General features: G+C 44.1%; 2 protein-coding genes across 2 annotated transcripts in view; both read right to left on the minus strand.

The window, feature by feature from the left end:
* Positions 1 to 3,301, minus strand: part of LOC120801970 — a 39,631-nt gene extending 36,330 nt beyond the window's left edge. The window contains exon 1 of the mRNA XM_040149365.1: positions 2,762 to 3,301. Coding sequence (XP_040005299.1) covers positions 2,762 to 3,164 — 403 coding nt within the window. The 5' untranslated portion in view covers positions 3,165 to 3,301. The remainder of the gene's footprint in view (positions 1 to 2,761) is intronic.
* LOC120803793 lies at positions 3,164 to 18,897 on the minus strand. Its single transcript, XM_040152701.1, has 5 exons — positions 18,663 to 18,897; positions 14,337 to 14,402; positions 6,687 to 6,870; positions 4,164 to 4,645; positions 3,164 to 3,229 (listed from the first exon to the last, which is right to left on the minus strand). Exons 1-5 carry the CDS (start codon positions 18,828 to 18,830, stop codon positions 3,164 to 3,166), a joined length of 966 nt encoding a protein of 321 aa, XP_040008635.1. The 5' UTR covers positions 18,831 to 18,897.
* Between the last annotated feature and the right edge of the window lie 13 nt (positions 18,898 to 18,910).

Below are 18,910 nucleotides of genomic sequence, written 5' to 3' on the forward strand. Positions count from 1 at the left end.
ACAGTTTCACCGGGTGGTGTGTTTTGTCATCGCCCTGAAAGAGGCTTGTCGAGGCTTTTCTCACATTAGAAATGCAGAACAGCTTGCCCTTGACAAAAGGATAATATATACAGAGGCTCTAAAAGGAAAAGACAAACTCAGCCTCTTCGCGTCTGCCCACATGGGCAAGTATGAACGTACACATGAAGCCACCCTCGAGTATGTGAGCAGCGACACGCACACACCACTGCACCATTGTGCACTTGAGCGGCTCGGCGCTCTACTCAGAGAGACAATGGAAGGACTTGACTTGACACTTCAAAGCATATTGCTGCTGTCAACTCAGCTGTCATTCTCAGCCGACGAGGGCTGTACTGAGTCAGGGCGAGTTTTTCGGGGAGGTTAAGGGTGGTGGGGGGGGTCACTGAGTTTGATATGACAGAGTTAGAGACAGACAAGGCCCTCTCTGTGCGCCTGTGGCCCTCTTTTCCTGGTCACAGTGCCAGGCTGAAGGACCCCGAGTGGAGAGGCCAGGCCAGGCCGGGCCAGTGCCCCGCTTCATTGTCGGGGACAGTTACACCCTGGAGATGTTGCTCAAAACAGGTCAGCTCGGGGTCACTCAATGGATTGTAGTGGATCTGAGAAAACCGTGTGGGGGGTCACAGAGGGCTGAGTGGGATTAGGAGACTCCCATCAGCCTCTGAAAGCATATACAGTATGTATACCACACAGGGTTAAACTAATACCTGATTTGCTCCACAGATGCAAAGCACCTCATCTACTAAAATACTAAAATAAATAAATAAATAAAAATAAAAAATAAAAATTTCAAAGAAAGCACTTCTTTGAACGTGAATATCTTTTTATAAAACTTCTTAAGAACTTATTTGGGTTACTTTTTTAGTTTTAGTCATCACTCTCGGTAGTGATGATAATGATGTACACACCAAGTTAGTGGCTGAGATCTGGGACTGTGGCAAGATAGCTCAAAGTCAGCGCGACAGGGCAAGAAGCGAACAGTGAGACGATGCCACAGGTTTTGCGGGAATTCAGACTGAAGAGGATAGGTCCACATGTTTGCAAATCTACCCTAAAACAGTACTTACACTTTTAAAAGAATAGCGGCAAAGAAATCCTTCACTCAAAGCGATTTCAATGTGTAAGTAATCACATTGTAAGCAAAAAGATTTTCCAAATACATATGAGAATCGAAGTATGAGGACAGACTTTGAAAAATTTGAACGTCTCCTTTGAAAAAATACAATGGTCGACAATGTTGCATGCGGCGTGTTGCATTAGGTAGAGGTGAGCCATGAAGTACAATCCAGGAAGGTTGTTTTGAGTAAAAGATCTATAAGTTTGAAGGCTTATCAGATGCAAAGACACTGCGCAGTGGTTTTTACAACTCTCAACCCTTTCAGCTCAACCCAGAGTACTGCTGAACGAGGCTGCCCCAAAAGTTGGGTCCAAGGTTAAACTTTTTTGCTGCGCAACCCTACATTTTTCTGCTTGAGCCCTCTTTATCGGCACACCTGCTGCTCCAGCGCTGTGTTCTCAACAAAATGAATAGTACTGTTGTCTGTCCCAGACCCAGTCACAGTTTATAGACCGACTGTCCAGTTCAACTTTGTCTCTCTGTACTGGCTGTAGTTGTGCAAACACTCCGGTGCACTGCGGGATTATTACCAACATTTTGGGGGCAATCACTTTTGGGTTTTCCTTCAAATAAAGTGATTTAGATGATCTGGCTAAACTGTTGGTGTATTTACAACCTGTCCGATGGCCGTTGTGTGTCTTTCCCCGTCAGACTTTGCTGTAGCAACATTGCCATGTCAATAATTATTTCGTTGTGATCAGTGTTATCAAAACTGATGGAAATGATGGCCAAAACTACAAAAATAATACCAAAGTTGTAATAAACCACACTTATCCTTTACGCTCTACACGCTGCCGCATTGAGCTAGAATTGGCTGCATCTGCGGTGAAATAAATGAACCAGTGACACTTGCTCTGTGTCTGCCATGAAGAGAACAGCATGCTCCGATACAGCATGGGCCCCCCTGCAGTACAGCACCACACAGAGAACAGTAGATGTCTCTGATGGAAAGGAGAAAATCCCTACACAATTTCCACATTGTTTTCTTTCTTTCATAAAGTTCCTGGAGGAGTCAGATGTCAGTGGCTCCGTCCTTTATCCCCATTGGGAACGGTAAATTAGTGGCCGTTGGAAAGCCGCGGAGGTATTCTATTGTGGCGGTCCTCCTCAGTGTTCTGCCGTCAGCGAGCGGTGGTCAGTGTGGATTTATGACCATCGGCTACAGGTCTCCCTCTCGGAGCCCAGAGAATAGCAAAGGCATGGGGGGGAGTCGAGGCTGAGAGGCACGGCACACGAGGTAGGGACCCCGACTTCTATTGTTGGGGCCTCACGCCTTTGAACAAGGAATCAAACGGTACCAGCTTTTTATCAAAGGCCCTCCTTTCTATTGCTGCTTTAGAGGAAAAAGAAAAGCTTTCTGCGTTATTTATTACGTGGTGGGAGGAGGTGGGAAAAACATGCTGACAGCAATGCTTTCACAATGTGTTGATGGGGGCAGGAGCATCTGAACGCCCCACTATAGAAGCAGGCTTTGATTTCACTGTCTGGCCCAGTCTCTTTGTTTATGGGTGGATGTCCAGCCATGTTCAGGACAATCAGGCTGTAAGAACGTGGGCAGGAGCATAGCGCCGGGCAAGGAGGAGGCTGCGAACGGTCCATATGTGGCCAGCAGAGCTCATTTCTCACCTCTGACAGGGGAGATGGGAGGCAGGACAGGCCAGCGATGAGACTCCAGCCGACTCACTGCAGGAGAAGGGGTCAGCTTTGGCCCTGACCCTGAGCAGGGAGTGGTTCTCTGTGGACTTGGGCAGGAGGACCAAGTAGCAGAGGGGAAAGCCAGTGTAACAAGGCCATGATCGGAGTCCAAGGATGGGTTGAGACCAGGATCTACGAATGCATCTTGTTGGAGATCTTCTGCTGTTTTTATGCTTTTGCTAACGCTCAGAGGTTTATCTGAATTAGGATGGAGGCCTGAGGTTGGGCGAGGTGAGAGAAGGGTAGTTTGGCCAAAGAGCGGCTCATAGAGTGGAAGGTTGGTGGTGGTATTCATGGATCTTGTCGGAGGGTAAGAAGCCGGAGGTAACTGCATCACCGGGGAAGGCTGGGGCGGGGAGAAACAGCCGCTGCCCCCTGGATCCGAGTCCCCGACATCTGCTGCAAAAAGAAAAAAGATGATCAAGAGTGTAATCCTAAATTGTAAAACCCAGAGTTCAGATCATAAGTTCTGGGGTAAACTTTGCAATATGCAAGTCTCAGTTTGCAGCATGAGATCAGTTCCTCTCCTGTTCATTTTGACACATTTCACTAATCAAAACAAACGCCATATTTGCGAGCCAAAGTTAGGACCATTCTGATTATTTCACATGACAAAGCTCTATTTTTTTGTTTCCATCTGCACTCTTCTCACTGGTTTGAAGTGGGCGGGACTGCTCTGGAAAAAGGTAATGTCACATATTTCCATGAACTGATCAGAAGTGATCAAAATCTGAATCTGAATCTGATGACTCTTGGAGGGTTGTTTGCTTTACGTTGCCAGGGAGATGCCACTGTTGATCAAATCTGATCAAACCACACCCACCTGTTGAAGCAGAATCGCTGGGTCACTGATTGTTAAACTCTTAATAAATAATGACAGAGAATGTTTTTTGTCCCAGATTTGACGGAGTTTTTTTTAAGTGGCCAAGACTTTTTTCGTGGAAAACATCTACATGTTATTGTCTGGAAAATGAAGGACACCAACGCTCATTTTACTACAGTGATTTACGATTTCAAACAATGTTTTGTTTCACATAATGTGAAGAATTTTCTCTCCATCCATCCATCCTCCTTGCTGAGTCACTGGAAGAGGAGAATTTCAATTTTAAACTGATTTCTTCTGAAAGATTAGTTCATTAGTTGATTATTGACAGAAAAATAATCAACTATTTTTATAATCAGTTAATAGGTCAAGTCATTCATCAAGCAAAAAATTACAAATATTATATGTTCTCGAGAAAGTGCGTGGCTTCTCAAATATGAGGATCATCATTAGCTGAGGCCTTAAGGTACATATGAAAGAGGTCACAGTTGATGCTAATTCCATTGTCACTGCAGAAGTTTTACCAGAGGTTTTACCAGACAGGACACTGCTCCTGCCACTGGTGAGGTTAGTGCTCCGGCTGAATAAACTGGAAGGTGGACGACTTAAATCTGAGAGAGATCCCTGTGAGAGGGAGGTCGGTCCCGCCGAGCGCTCTGACCCGGCAGGCCCGAGCCGCAGCTCCCAGTCCGGCTCCGCGATGGACACCACAGCAGCTTGCGGCACTTTCTCCCTTTCCTGAGATTCATCTTTCTCCTCTGGAGCAAGACGAGAGTAGGATGGAGATGCTGGCACGGTGTTCGGTTTGCCTTCTTTTCTTCCAGAGTCGAGGTGTAGGGTGTTTTGGGAGGGAGGTGTTGGATTAATGGTTGATGGCGGTGGGGTGGCGGGGAGTGGAAGACGGGGAACAACAACAGCAGAGCGCCTTCCTGCGATCGAGCCCTCACTCCGCACCCCATTTCTTCTTCTGTCTGGACTGAGATGGAAGTATCCTTCAAAGAAGACAAAAACAAAACATTGCCTTTAAGATATTCAGTATTTCATTCAAAGTGCTTTTCCAAGACTGACCTTAAATATGGGATTGGCTAAACTGGTCCAAGAACAGATTTTGGTTTTAGACTCAGGACCCAATAAAAGCCACTTTTCTGCTTCTGAATGGTCAACGCAGTGCAGGTCATCTTTAAAACTGCCAAAGCCTGCCTGTGACATTTTCATTCCCACTTTCCTCAGCCCTGGAGGAAACACTTGTTTCCCTGCTGGGTGGGTCGGCATGCTAACAAAGGCAGCGAGAAATTGCCCCACTGGAGCAGCTGTCGGTTTCCCAACTCAATATTCACAATAGTAATCAGAGATGAAGGCAGAGGAGCAGGTATACACACAATCTTTATTACAAGATGGACTCTCCCCTCCTCCGTTTAGTATCATCATGGTATCATATGACAGACAGAACCAAATTTCGTTTAAGTAGGTTGATTTTTTTCTTTCCTTTCAAATTATTATTCGGTCAGCTCTGTGATAAAAGCCTGGCAAAACCTTACATCTGCTCATATAAGTGAATATTTTTTGATGCATACTCTAGATATATAAGATATATATATATATAAGATATGGTTGCTTTGTTAAACTAAGAAAAGAGAAGACCAGAGGCCTGTCTTATATATTTGGATGTCAGATGGATGTAAAACTCCATCCTACTACTGATATAAAAAAAAATTGGCTACTTTTGTGATGAATTGTTTAGTCTATAAATGATGGAAAATAATGGAAAAATAACCATCACAAGTTCCCAGAGCCCATGGAAATGTCTTACAATTGCTTGTTTCAACCAACCAACAGTCCAAACACTCAAAGACAATCAGTTTGCAAAGATATAAAACAGACTAAAGCAGCACTATTTTCATTTGAGGACCTGGAGCTAAAGATTTTTTTGTCATTTTTGCTTGATAAATGACAACGCTTCAGGGCCACACTTAATATCCAGAAAATGTATAAAAATGCCCAAACTTAAACCCAATTCTAAAGCAATTCTTGCACTGTTTTATCCATCTTTCTTTCCTCCTACTACTCATTATGTCCCCTGCTCCAACTCCTCTTTCTAACTCTGCACATTTTCTTTCATCCCTCTGAGATTCTCTTCCACAAACATCAACTCCATCCAGCGCCGCCCATTTCCCTTTCGCCTTCTGCATTCTTCTCCCTTCGCCTTTGCACACCCCTTCCTTTCTCTCTCTTCCTATTTTTTTTGTTGACCACTGTGAGGATGTGTGTGTGTGTGTGTGTGTGTGTGTGTGAGGGAGGAGTGAGGAGGGGTGGAGGGTATCAGACAATCTGCTCTTGTTTCCTGGGGGTCTGCCACCGAGAGGAGTCAGCACAGGGGGATAAAGAGAGCGCATTGGAGAGCACATTTCTGCACTGCCTCCTCTTACAATGCCCTGCCATTCCCATCTGTTACACACACACACACACACACAAGTGTACGTGAACTGGTGCATGTGTGTATTGGTGTGTGTGCTGATGTGCATATGAATGACATGTGTCAGAGCTCAAAGCCACGGCGTTGGGCACAGCACGTTTCTTCAGGGAGCAGGGTTAAGGACGATTGTGAGGGAGCCGACAACCATATGGTAGAATAATTAGTATTAGAGCCCAGTGCTGAGAAATCCCCCCCCCTTCCCCTGCTGTACACACCAATCAGAGACACACATACACACTACCAGCACGCTTGAAAGGAGTGCCCTGCTGTGGAGCTGAGGTGTGTGCTGGGAAAAAATGCCTTCACATCAGAGGCTGGTCTCTGAAAAGAGTGGCAGGTCCTTTCCACCAGAGGACCACCAGGAGGGTGGCGCTGTGGGCACTTCCCTTCCAGAGAGACTAGAGAGTTTTGCACTTAACTAAACACAACCGCAGAGAGAGATTAAGAACTAACGAGAGGAAGAAAAGACGAGAAAAACTGTGAATGAGCGGAGCCGTAGAGTCAAAGGAGTCAGTGCCCTCCTCCTGTAGCAGCAGGTGTTTTGTGTTGATGAGCCTCACCTGCAAGTGTCTGTGTCTTTGGGGCAGGAAGGATGTGTGTATTCAGCGTCTTCCCCTGAGATGGAGGCTGCCTTCTGGACTTGGTGCTCAGGAAACAAGGAGGTCTGAGGTCTTCAGGGCGAGCTTTCATGTGAGACAAGAAGCGTGGACATAGTAAGGGACGATAAAGAGGACGAGCATGGGCCTGAAAGAGAAGAAGAAAAACCTCAGTATGGTGGCAAAATAAAATTTTCACTTTTCCATAAGAAATGTTCTTATTTGTTTTAAATAAATAAAAAAAAGACCCAGTAAAAAAAAAAAAGTAAAAATAAAGACATAAGAACACAATAAATAAATAAATGAGTAAATAAATCAATAAATAATGAAGAGAAAAAACAAATTGAAAATAAAAAAGGTAAGAAAAACAATAACTAAATTGATAAATGAATTAATGGAAATTCAATAAATGTAAAAAAAAAAAAAAATGAAAATGCAATAGATGGAAAGTATATAAATAAGAATGGATTGAATTCATGAAAGTAGAAAAATAATGACTAAATTAGTAAATATCTAAATAAAAATTAAAAGTCAAATAACAAATAAATAAGTGAATAAATACATCATTGAAAATAATTAAAAATAAAATGTAAAAATACAATGCATAAATAAATACCTAATAACTACATAATTACATAAAAAATAAAAAATAATGAAAAAATAAAAAATGAAAATGACAAGTACATTTTAAATGTATTATTTATATAAAATAAAATTCGACAATTTGAAATACAAAAAATTATTTAAAAATAAATAAAAAGTGAAAATAATTAAAAATTATTAAAATTACAAAGCAATTAAATTGATTATGGGAATTGTATTTTCCTCTAACTGAACTAAAAAACAATAACAATAACAGAAAAAAAACAATAACTAAAAACAAAAAGCTAATATGTGAAATGAAGATGGAAAACTCAACTGTTGGATTTTTTTCTACATCAAATGTTCCCTAACTAACAGATGAATTAAAGTTGACTAAATAAAATGAAAGACAACTAAAAATATAAAATGAATTTGAAGATTAATTTCATCACTTTTTTTTGGAACAGTACATGTACATATAAAGTCACTCCTGTTTCTCTCCCATCTAACCAATCAACATTCTGTAGTGACTGACATTTAATCCGTATTCAAAATAAAAGCCACACTGGAAAACATCTGTGTTCCATGCCCACTACAAAATAAAAGCCTGAATGAGAAACCCTGCTGAACTGATTGCTGGGGGGCTGGGGGATTCAAATGATGCATGGTACCACCATTGCCCCCTTGTGTTGACAAAATAGATCACACATCTCCTCTTCAGCACACAGAGCAACTCCGGCTTTCTGTTCTTACCCCCACAACCTGCCTGTTCCCTAAAAGAAAGGAGGCAGAAAACGATATCAGCCGTGATAAAACAGGGGGCATGGCAGGTAAGAAAGCAGGCAGCACAGTCAATATTGAAAATGTGGAGGGACGCACGACTGCTTGCAGAAGGCCAGCCAGTGAAAACCAGTGACTCATTCAGTCCCTCTGTGGCCTTTACAGAGCAAACACTTGTAATAAACGGCCCACGGACACAGGGCTTTTATTTGACTTGGGTTTAAGCGGCATCTGAAGTTCAGATTCAGCTCCTCACCCTTTTAACACACAATAAAAACAAACAGAAAATGCACAAATACAACATCTGTCTGAGGACAATGATGAACCAAGAGACCTTCAGAGAGAGAGGGAGAGAGAGAGAGTAACGGGGGGTCGCTGTCTGTGACTCACACAGGGAGGATCAGCTTCTAAATCCCTGCACCATCTCCACTGATTCCCTCTTCTCAGATCTGGAGGCTTTAAAGATTTGCATTCCTGTGATGTAAAGAGGGAGAAGTGAGGTAGAAACAGCAGAACAAGAGCCGGTGATGGGGGCCTCACTCCTCCACACGCCTCCTCCTGCCCCACGGCCTCCCCATTACCTGTCGCTCAGGCCCGTCAAAAGGCTGAGGGGGGCTTTGTGAGGCTAGACTCAGCCGGTGTCGTCGAACCCGCCACCTTCTGTGGAACAGGTCCGGGCACGGATGTTCAATGTCGGCCTGTGCCATTACAACCCACACAAAAGCTCTTTTAAATGCATCCATACACGCAAACGCAACCATACATGCAGTACGGGACAAAGCTGCCTGTCCTTTAAACACACAACACTGATGTTTCTTCTCACACGTGGTCGCACTGACGAGGTTTCTGTGCAGGATCCATCCCCCTAAACAGCTGTTTACATTGGCTTTCATTTGTCCTCTGATGTCTCCACACAGCATTTTTATCAAAATCAAAATCAGACAGTTGACAAAACAATGTCACCACAAGGTCCCTTAGTAACATGAGACTGTTTTGTCACTTTAACTTTCATCTCCCTAATTTAGCATGTAAAAGCAGTATATTAGTTTTTAATGAACAACTACAACTCCTCCTGTGGGCACAGATAATGAATGACAAGTGAGTAAAACACTGTTGTAATAAAATAAACTATACCTAATAATTGTTGAGAAATACCTTAGATAATGAGAAATTTAATTATACTGTACTTACAACAACATAAGTGTGTTACAAACCATTTATTAAATCTTATATGCTTCTTATAAATGCTAAAAAGTGGTACTACATGAAGCGTAACCTCAAATTACACCCTCACGTTTTTGAGCCAGTGTGGACCAGAAGTCCCTAAATTGTCCAAAAAAAATGTGAACTCCATCCTCTGAGGAGGAAACGATCAAAAGCTTGTATCTGGGATGGATCTTGGGTTGAGGCCTGGGGGAAATTTGGGTCTTGTTTCCTCGGTGTTGTCCATCAGTCCTATCGGCATTAACACTGTCACCAGCAGGCTAATAGTCGAGATCCGAGGACGTGGCAACGTCGCTGGAAAAGAAGACTGATGGGGCGAGAAACTGAGAAGGGTTTTCAGACAAACCTACAAGTCGACCAGACTTATTTGAAAGACCAAAACAAGGACAAATAGTAAAATTATTGCCCAACTGTCCACTGTAAAAACACACTGCAGTCCAAAAACAGGCCTCCAGGTTCAGTGTGAACTTCCGGACCGTGGTTGTCCACACACTGGCGACATCTCAGGGGCGCTCACTTTCGGTTTTACTGGCTCAACTCTTGTTTTGTTTATAACCCGTGACACTGTCTAACTTCTGGTGTTTCTCTCCGTGTTTTCCCAGGTTTTAGCTAACGCTTTGGAGAGTACAGTGTTAGCATAGACAACAGAAATACAAAAAAAAAAGTAATTTCAAAAAAAGGAGACACAACTTGTAGTAAAATGGAATTATCCCTTGATATTGGGGTTTTACCTTCAATCACATTAGTTTTCTTTAACTTTTGTGGTCTTTGCTTAAACTTCCTTGTTATAATAAACAGATATTGTAATGTAAACTCAGTACGTTTGAATATTTTAAGCTCCACTCTAACTGAGTCTCAACCCACTTGCATCCCATGTTCTTTTCAATAATAAATCAGCATATACTGTACATAGTGTTGATGTCCACTGTTCTTTTCCTGCCTATGCCTCGCAAGCGCAGAGTAACAGAAATACCTCGGTCGAGAGACGGTAAAAGTTCGTCCCAAACATCATCGGAACAGGTTCATGCAATGGCCGTACTTCAATTGAGTCCGATAATGGAGGTCGGATACTGCTTCTGGAGTATCCTGCTTCAGGATTTACAGGACAGACGTCAAAAGTGCAATTGGTTAGAATTACCAGGAACTGACGTTACTGTAAACGGCCAATGAGTAAGACATTTCCAGCAGTGACGGTAGGTAATACTCTAGTTTCTGCAGACACCCATAACACTCGTGTGGGCTCCTTCGGGCCCCTGCAGGCCCCCAGGAAACAGGCTGACCTCCTGGCGTCAGGCAACCCACACGCTGTCCTCACACAGCCAGAACTGGCTAATGTCATTATGGGCCTGTTTGTGGTCAACAGCTCCCTGATTGAGATGTACAAGTAGCGCTGCTCAATGAATGTAGGAAGTCTATTAGTTAGTCAGAGTCCCAGATGGCCTGCAGAGGACAGACTTGCGTGTGCTCCTTCACCCAACCCCCCTCACCTCTAAACACACACGCATATTGACACGAGCATACATGAGCAATGATACAGACACACACACACACACACACACACACACACACACACACACTTAATTACACTGCCTCCGAGTGAACCCTCTGACAGGCGGACAACTACGAGCAAAGACAGAAGTGTGTCTATGTCCCAGTGTCTGCAGGAACAGAGAATTCTTCACAGAGCTGATACACAAGAAAGCCAGGCTTAGGCCCTAACAAGGTTAAACCCCTGAAAAAAAGTGACTTTTTAAATCATGGAGATTTGTGTTTCTGCAGGGTGTAATTAGCTTTGCTCAGGGGGAGGAGGGAGGGTGGATGAAGGGTCGGGATACTGGCAAGGGGGCCGGCGAGAGGCGAAGCGGGGGACGACGACAGTGGGGCGCATTGTGGAGTCCGGCGGATTCAGGGGAGTAAATCTGATTATCAGCTCGTGTCAGAAGCCAGGCTCAGATGCAGCTTAGCATTCAGAGCGACTTTCTACTTTCGATGGTTAGACAATGACCCCGCTTTACGGGCCCACGCAGCCCCAGAGGGCCCGTCAACTCCTCCCCCCGAAGCCCCCACATCCTGAAACAACACAGCACAACACCACACAGCAAAGTACAGGCTGACAGTACACCCATACGGGATAACACACAGTGGCGGCGGAAGAACTTGAGTAAAGGTAGCAATACCCCAGTGTAAAAATACTCCATTTCAAATTCAAGTCCTGCATTCAGAATTTCACTAGAGCAAAAGTACGGCAAAAGTGTCTTCCAGAAAATGTAGCTAGGTATCAAAATCACAACTACGGGTACCACCCTTTACAAAGTGTTTACAGATTGCAACTAATGGCTTTATTATCGGTTAATAAATTATGTACTGATGCTTTATAGATCAATTATAAGTCCTTAATAAGCCCAACTTTTGGGTTGCCAGGTTGTGAGAAATGCCTTTACCTTTGATTGGATGGTTTGACCACTTACCTGGACCAAAATAACTTATTAACAACTTATTAATAACTTATTGGCATTAAACACTGCACACTTGAAGGACTAAAACGTGTATAACTTCAGACTCGATTGCTTATTAGAAAACGGGAAACCCATGACAACAAACAATTTTTCAGCTGCAGTATTACTAAACAGAAAGGCTCAACATTTGCCAAAGGAATTTTTCAATCTAGTAATAGTAACTAAACATCGATAAAGCCACCATTTGTCATCATTCATTATTTATTGGATGATAACTGATGCATTGATGTGCAAACAGCATTTTAATGTTGAAGCCAGCAAAGCTAATTTAACCTATATTCCATATACTGTATGCAATATATTGTATATTGTATTGTATCCATATATTGTATGCAAAATAACGTGCAACTAACGCTGCCCAATAAATGTAGAGGAGTAGAAAGGGACCATATTTTCCCTGTGAAATGTAGTGGAGCACAAGTATAAAGTAGCATTGAAATGGAAATTAAGTAGAAGTACCTTAAATCTGTACTTGAGTTAAGGGGACTCAGTTGCTTTCGGATTTCATGACAAGTATGAACAAGACAACACTCAGCAGTGAAGTTTATGTAAAAAAAATCAATGCTATGTCTACTGTAGTTTTAAGAGTGATGAGGCTTCTCTCTGTTCGCTGCCACAACTTGAGAAAACCACCAACATCCAACACAAGTCGGCCACTGAAAACCATGGAGCCAGGGTTGAATTCCTTGTCCAAACACCCCGGATATATTAAGTTTTTAAACTGGAGCGCTGCAGCGCTGTTGCCTTGTTTGGGGGAACCTGTGCATTCTGTCCTGCACTGCCCCATAGCAGCGTGTGTCCCAGGTGACCGCGCAGGAGCTGTGACACCCACATAAAGCAGACCGCTGGGTCAACAGCCTCTTGTCGGCTGGCCGTCTGTTTGGACAGGGACACCCTTGTTGTAAAAGCCGTGTCACTGTATGACGGGAACGGTTTTACCATCACAATGCCCCTCGTGATTTATTAGATATGGTGGGAGCGGAGCAGGAATGGAGAACGGCAGAGGGTGATGCCAGGCCCGATGAACTTGCTGAATGCAGAAGTGCTGAAGGCAGTTGAGGATGTAAATGAGGCTGTAAGGACCGGCGAGTGTCTTTGTCTGCCGACTTTACTTGTTTGTTTAACCAGAGGCCAAGACAGGAAGCCAGCCCGCACAACTCTGCTGTCCCCATGGAAACCCCACGTTTAATTGTGGCACATCCACTCCCAGATTCTTTTGAGCAAAGGGGGAGAGGTGGAGATTTGTGAGTGTTGGAGGAGAATGTGTGTGCGTGTGTGTGTGTGTGTGTGTGTGTGTGTGAGTGAGGATTTCCTGATTCTCTCTGTTTTGTTTTTTTTATCATAATAAACTGAATATCTTTGGGTTTTAAAATGTTGGTTGGACAAAACAACTACTTTAAAAATGTCAGAAACTGGGATGGGCTGACATTTCTGATTGATTAGATGCCACTTTACTTTTCCTAATCTGTTTTATCTGTTTATCCACTTATTGTTGCCCACAGGAGGAGTTACAGTTATAGTTGATGAACACTTTATAGTGTGTTTATATACTGCTTATAAATTCTAAATGGGGGGCCACTTAAAGTGAAGTGTTATCATCGATTAATCCGTAATTATAAATATATCTGACAGACTTATCAATAATAAAAAGAATCATTCGTTGTTTTAGTTTTTTCATATTTAAAAACTTCCCTCGGGTAAAAATGAAACTCACGAGAGATCCAGTCCTGTCATAAGTCATTGGAAAACACTTATTTGACTGTATTATAATTCTTTATGGATTGGGATTTTAAACATGTTACTGACATCAACTAAAATTAAAAAAAAAAATCAAATCATATAAAATAAAATCTGATGTAAAAATCAACATTCTGTTCACCGAATCAGTGCGATGTAAAAGTAATAAAGTGAATGTAGTTGCTAGGGAAAAACCCGCAGCTGCCTCGGGGTCTTTATGCAGAACTCTGTCCAGGTGAACATCCTCCGTTATAACACCTGGCAGCGTATCATCACCTGCCTCTCCTTCACGATCCATGACCGTCTGTTTCCCAATAAGTCATGGACCGCTTGCCTTTTGGCATCAAAAGTCATATCAAACCATTCCCTTTTTTATGTCTGTCACAGTATGGCTCTTCGATGACAGTGCTGTCAACTGTAGTGACATCTTGTAATTTTTCTCCGGGCTCTTAACGCCACTACTGACCCAGAGCAGGACCTCGAGCTCTCCTGGAAAACTCGAAACTAGCCCACAAACGGGGTTGGAATAGGTAGCGTCGTAGAGCAATTTGGGGGCGTTGTTTGTGCTAGTGCTCGAGCCTCAAAAACACACGCCTACACATGAACAGGTGATGTTCATCAGGTTGAAACACGCAATGCACGGCAGGTTTATGGAGTTAAGAGAGTTCGGTGAATCACGCTTGGAGCACCTGTGCATACAAACCTCACGTGAAAATGTTAGACGGATAAGAATACAAAAATATTCTTGAATTAAATATGGTGTTTGGGCACTCACGGTGTGGTGGCAGAGTCCTCTATCCCACAAGATGGCCTTGCTGACAAAAGACACATAATTGGGTCTCTGCAAGACACAGAAAAGAAGCCAAATAATGATATTAGAAAAAAAAAAGTTATTGATTACAGAAAGAGTGCCGTTTTAGAAACAGATCTATCAGAGCCAGATTGAGATTGATCAGTCCGAAGAGTTCGGAGATGAACTGCTCTCAGCCACTCAATCTCCTGCTCCGTGGGCACCCAGGCTGAGAACAATGACTGAAGCCTGGCAAAACAAACATAAAGCCACATAATGAGAGGGCTCTCCAGAGACATTTACCCCCCCCCCCACCAGTGCATTAATAACCCCTCTGTCTTTATTACTGAGCTGCTGCGAAACACCTCCAGTGTTTTGAGCTCCTACAGCAGAAGCCGAGGACTCACTGATGGAGTCTGCTCTCCCACGCAGCCAATTTCCAACATCTGCTCAGTTTACACAGCGTCTGTTCCTCATCTCTTCCCCTTTTCTTTTTAACAAGTAGCTTCCTTAGGACAGTATGGTGGTCTTATGGTCAGGGCGCACCCGTTTGACCTGTGGAGCAGGGGGCACTGTGTTAACTCATCAATCACTGGAGACACATCACCAGCCAGTACCCAGCAGTCAGCACAGCGGCTCATCCATCTCTCTTTGCAGCTCCTGGCAGCTCCCAGAAGCACCGAGTCAGCTCGAGGGCCGGTCCACTCCAGGGAGCAAGAGAGCAGATCCTCCCAGGACTCACCCTTCATTCATGGGCTGTAACCTCAGACCAGAGTGGGTGACAGGGGGCAAAATGGGCTCGCAGTGTGGGGGGACAATGAAGCCTGATGTGCGTATACATGCGTGCGTTTCCCTTTCCTTTGGAGTTCACTGGTGTGGGGCTTTCTGCCAGCTTGTGCCAGACTCTCAAACCCCATTCAGTGCTACTACGAGATTCTAGAGGGCGGCGTCAGGTCTTGCCATCTCATCGCCTTTGTCTGTTGGCTTCATTTAGGCCATACCTGTTGTATTCAACAAAGCACATCACGTATGATTATGCGAATTATGCCAGAAATAACTCGCGAGCTCTCCATCCTTAATAGAAGACTTAATTGCAGCTGAATAATGAACGGACAGGGAACAACAACCAATTTCCCAGCAAATCATGGGTGCTTGTGGCCCAATGACCTTGTTGCTAATTATATGCTAAATGTGACATCAAGTACATTTTCAGACAGTACGGGATGAAGTGGGCAGGGGGCTGGGTCGGCCTGCGACAACAATGTAGAGAAATTATGTGAAGTGAAATGGAAAATACTGCAAAAGAAAAAAGCCAAAATTAAAATAAACGAGGCAATGAATGAGAAAAAATGTGTAAATTTGGGATTTTTCAAAAAAAAAAAAAAAAAACGTGACTATAACCAGTTATAAAAACTGGTTGAGCAGAGACGAGCCTGTCCCAGCTGACACTGGGCGAGAGGCGGGGTACACCCTGGACAGGGCGCCGGTCTATCGCAGGGACGACATATAGAGACACACAAGCAGTCGCGCTCACCTTCAAGCCTACGGGCAATTCAGAGTTGACGTGTTAAATTAAATATTCTAAAAACTGTAGAAACTGCCGTTTCCCAGGTCAAGAATGAGCTTTCAGTCTCAGTTTTTAAGCCAGCGTAGATGAGAAGCCCTTAAACTGCTCGTAAGAAGTGGAAAACCGAACATCCAGAATTACGACTGGGAAAACTCCATCTCCTGATGAAGGTCTTGTGACACGATCAAAAAGCTCCAGTACAGCAACTAAATGAAAGCTGTTTCCAAGGTAAAAAAAATACAGTTTAAATCTCAACAGCTATGGTATGATTAATATGATAATTTGATGACAAAGGAATATAAAAATGCATCAAACTGACATTTCTTTGTAAAATCAGGCCAAAAACAAAGCTAGTGCTCTATTAGCTTAAACAAAATTGCATCAGTCAATGGCCTCGCTCCGCCTTTGATGTCAAGATTTGACCCATCATCACAAATACAACAGTAATCCTATAGAGGGTTTGTCTAAAGTGATTGCTGCTCCTCTTTTCCTCGTTCAATTCAGATGATGAGATTAGGGAGATTCCTGGCAGATGGGCTTTCCACTGTGCATGTGTGGACAGCGCGTATCCCCCCTTTTTTCACGCAAACTCCACCTCAAGGTACTTCCTGTCAGATCTATTGGGCGCAGAGCAGCGTGGGCCGGTGGGACCCAGGAGGACAGGAAGCGCTGTGCTGCCAGTCTGAGCCAGCAGGGGGAAATATGGTCAAATATGGTCTTTCTTATCAATAATGAGTAGGTGGACGGGGCTAGATCAAATTACCAATTTCGAGCTAATCACCAAAGTGGTGGCTGGTCTTTGCTTTATCCCCTCTCCCACTCTGCTTTCTGCTCTCTCTGGTGATTCCTGCCGCCATCTGCCTGTCTTTCTCAGGGGAGCCCTTCCTATTCTCCTGAGCACCACACTGGATGCTTTATTAATTCTGTTTCACCTGATTACACCCTGTCTGTGAGTCAGTTCACATTAAAAGGCATTTAATCAACGTTTAATTAAGGCAGCAGGCATCGAGCAAGGAGCCGGAGATCAGAGCTTCATCCTGGTGAGGTCAGCACCAAGGACACACTTACACACATTACGCAGACGAATCCAGGTTTGCGTGCGGAAGCAAACATGCTGCCATAACTGCAGTGGCCCCTCACTTGTAAACCCACGTATAACGTTGTGATGTATTTAAAGTATTTCACTTTTAAAGTGCCTCAGTGCTGAAGTACTGCCATTAAAGTAAGGTTACGATGCACAAACCTTTTCACCAAAATTTGGTGCAGTTTTAACAGGTGGCTAGATGTCTTTTCTTTTCTTCAAAAATGGAATCCAAAATGCAGGAGCCTCTGCCACATGAAATCAAATTTACTTTCTAAAAACCTGCAATAACTGATTTTCTCAGGCACTCGGGGGATGCGGAGACAGGTCGCGAACACACCTTTTAAGTTGATACAGGGAACTTGTTGGCAAAAATTTTATATTTACACGCCCGGCAGTTACGGAGAAACGTTATCATTCCTTTGGAGTCGAGTTTCTCACCGCCTGATGAATTTAAGTCCGATTTTCACTCATCGTCTTTTATCTGTTGAGCTTTTATCTGTTGAGTATCTGCAAGTGAAATTTTCATATTGTCATTCGATACATTGTGATGTTTGTTTTTCTCCCCCAACGTCTGTGTCATAACTAATTTTATCCCAGCGTTTAGAACGAATAACTCCCACATTCACACAGACCATCTTCGGCTGTCGGAGGGGGCCACTGTCGACCACGGTAATCCAAAAACCTCTGCCTTCACTGCGAGTGTAAATGTGAACGTGTATTCAGTTCAACCCTGCCACCCCAGTAATGGCAGCACCGCTTGAGCATCGCAACACGCAAATCAGCCACCAGAAAACTTCGTCTAGAAAACCAACTGACAAACTGAGACAAAAGAGCCGCACAGTTTCTGAAGCAGAGACAAAATTTTAAAAGCACACCACGGGAATTCGACAATGCAGTGCAACACAGCGGATGAGGAGATCCAGCTCAGAAAACAATCAAACAAACGGCCGAGCTATCAATGGCAAACAAAAGGCGAGGGTGACCACCTCAGCATGGCTTTGGCCAGGTTAGAGCCAGAGACAGAAAAGGAGAGCACCCAGATCGGGAAAGAGAAAGCCCGGGGTCAGCTATAATGAGCCATGAATGTGAGCATCCGACCAATCCTGTTTAATGGGGTTTGTCCCTGGAAACTAAGGTTTACGTCCTGCCTCGCACCGGTGTTTGTTTGTGTTCATATTGGGGTCCGGGTCAGGGGGCTGCAAGGACTCCGTGACCCTGAAATGAGCCCCGGGAGTCAGTGGGGATCCCTGCTGATAGGACAGAGCTCCTTTTATGCTTTAGTCTGCAAGCAAGAAGGATCAATATGGCAACTATTGGTGCCGGGATTGTGTGCGGGAGTAAGCAGGCCCAGCAATTTTATACGTCTCACAGGGGGTTGGCGCACCCCGACAAAAGCACAGCCCCGCTGCCACCACCAGTCACAATGACCTGTGGGACAGTGGCACACCAGCAGCTAACCTACTTAACATTCATTAGTGTCAGAGAGGTGGACAGATGCTCCGGGTCTTACGGATCTTCTCTCTCATGTTCTCTACATGGGGCTCATTCAGCAGCGTTTGACGTGTCTTTCATTTGGGATATTGGAGTTGTGGGTGGTGGCGGCAGTGGGGCCGCTCAGCTGTGGATTTAGGAAGAGCTGGGTGGGCATGGATGGACTCACCCTGTGCGCGTGCTGTGCAGAATGGGAGCCGTCAGGCGGCCAGGTGCTCGTGCTGACGGGATGCCTGGGCCGAGCCAGAAGTCTCAAAGGACGCTGGAAATCCTGATTTCTGGAGGGTCTGTTTTCCCAGTGAGGCTCTGGAGCTCCTGTTCTGTCGACAGCAGACATGTTCAATGAGCTCTAGTCTTTCAGTTTACTCATTTCCGCTATGAACATTTCACCACTGAAGTCCTGACGTAGCAAGGATT

Source organism: Xiphias gladius, chromosome 2 (assembly GCF_016859285.1).
Source record: "Xiphias gladius isolate SHS-SW01 ecotype Sanya breed wild chromosome 2, ASM1685928v1, whole genome shotgun sequence".
Taxonomy (NCBI): Eukaryota; Metazoa; Chordata; class Actinopteri; order Istiophoriformes; family Xiphiidae; genus Xiphias; species Xiphias gladius.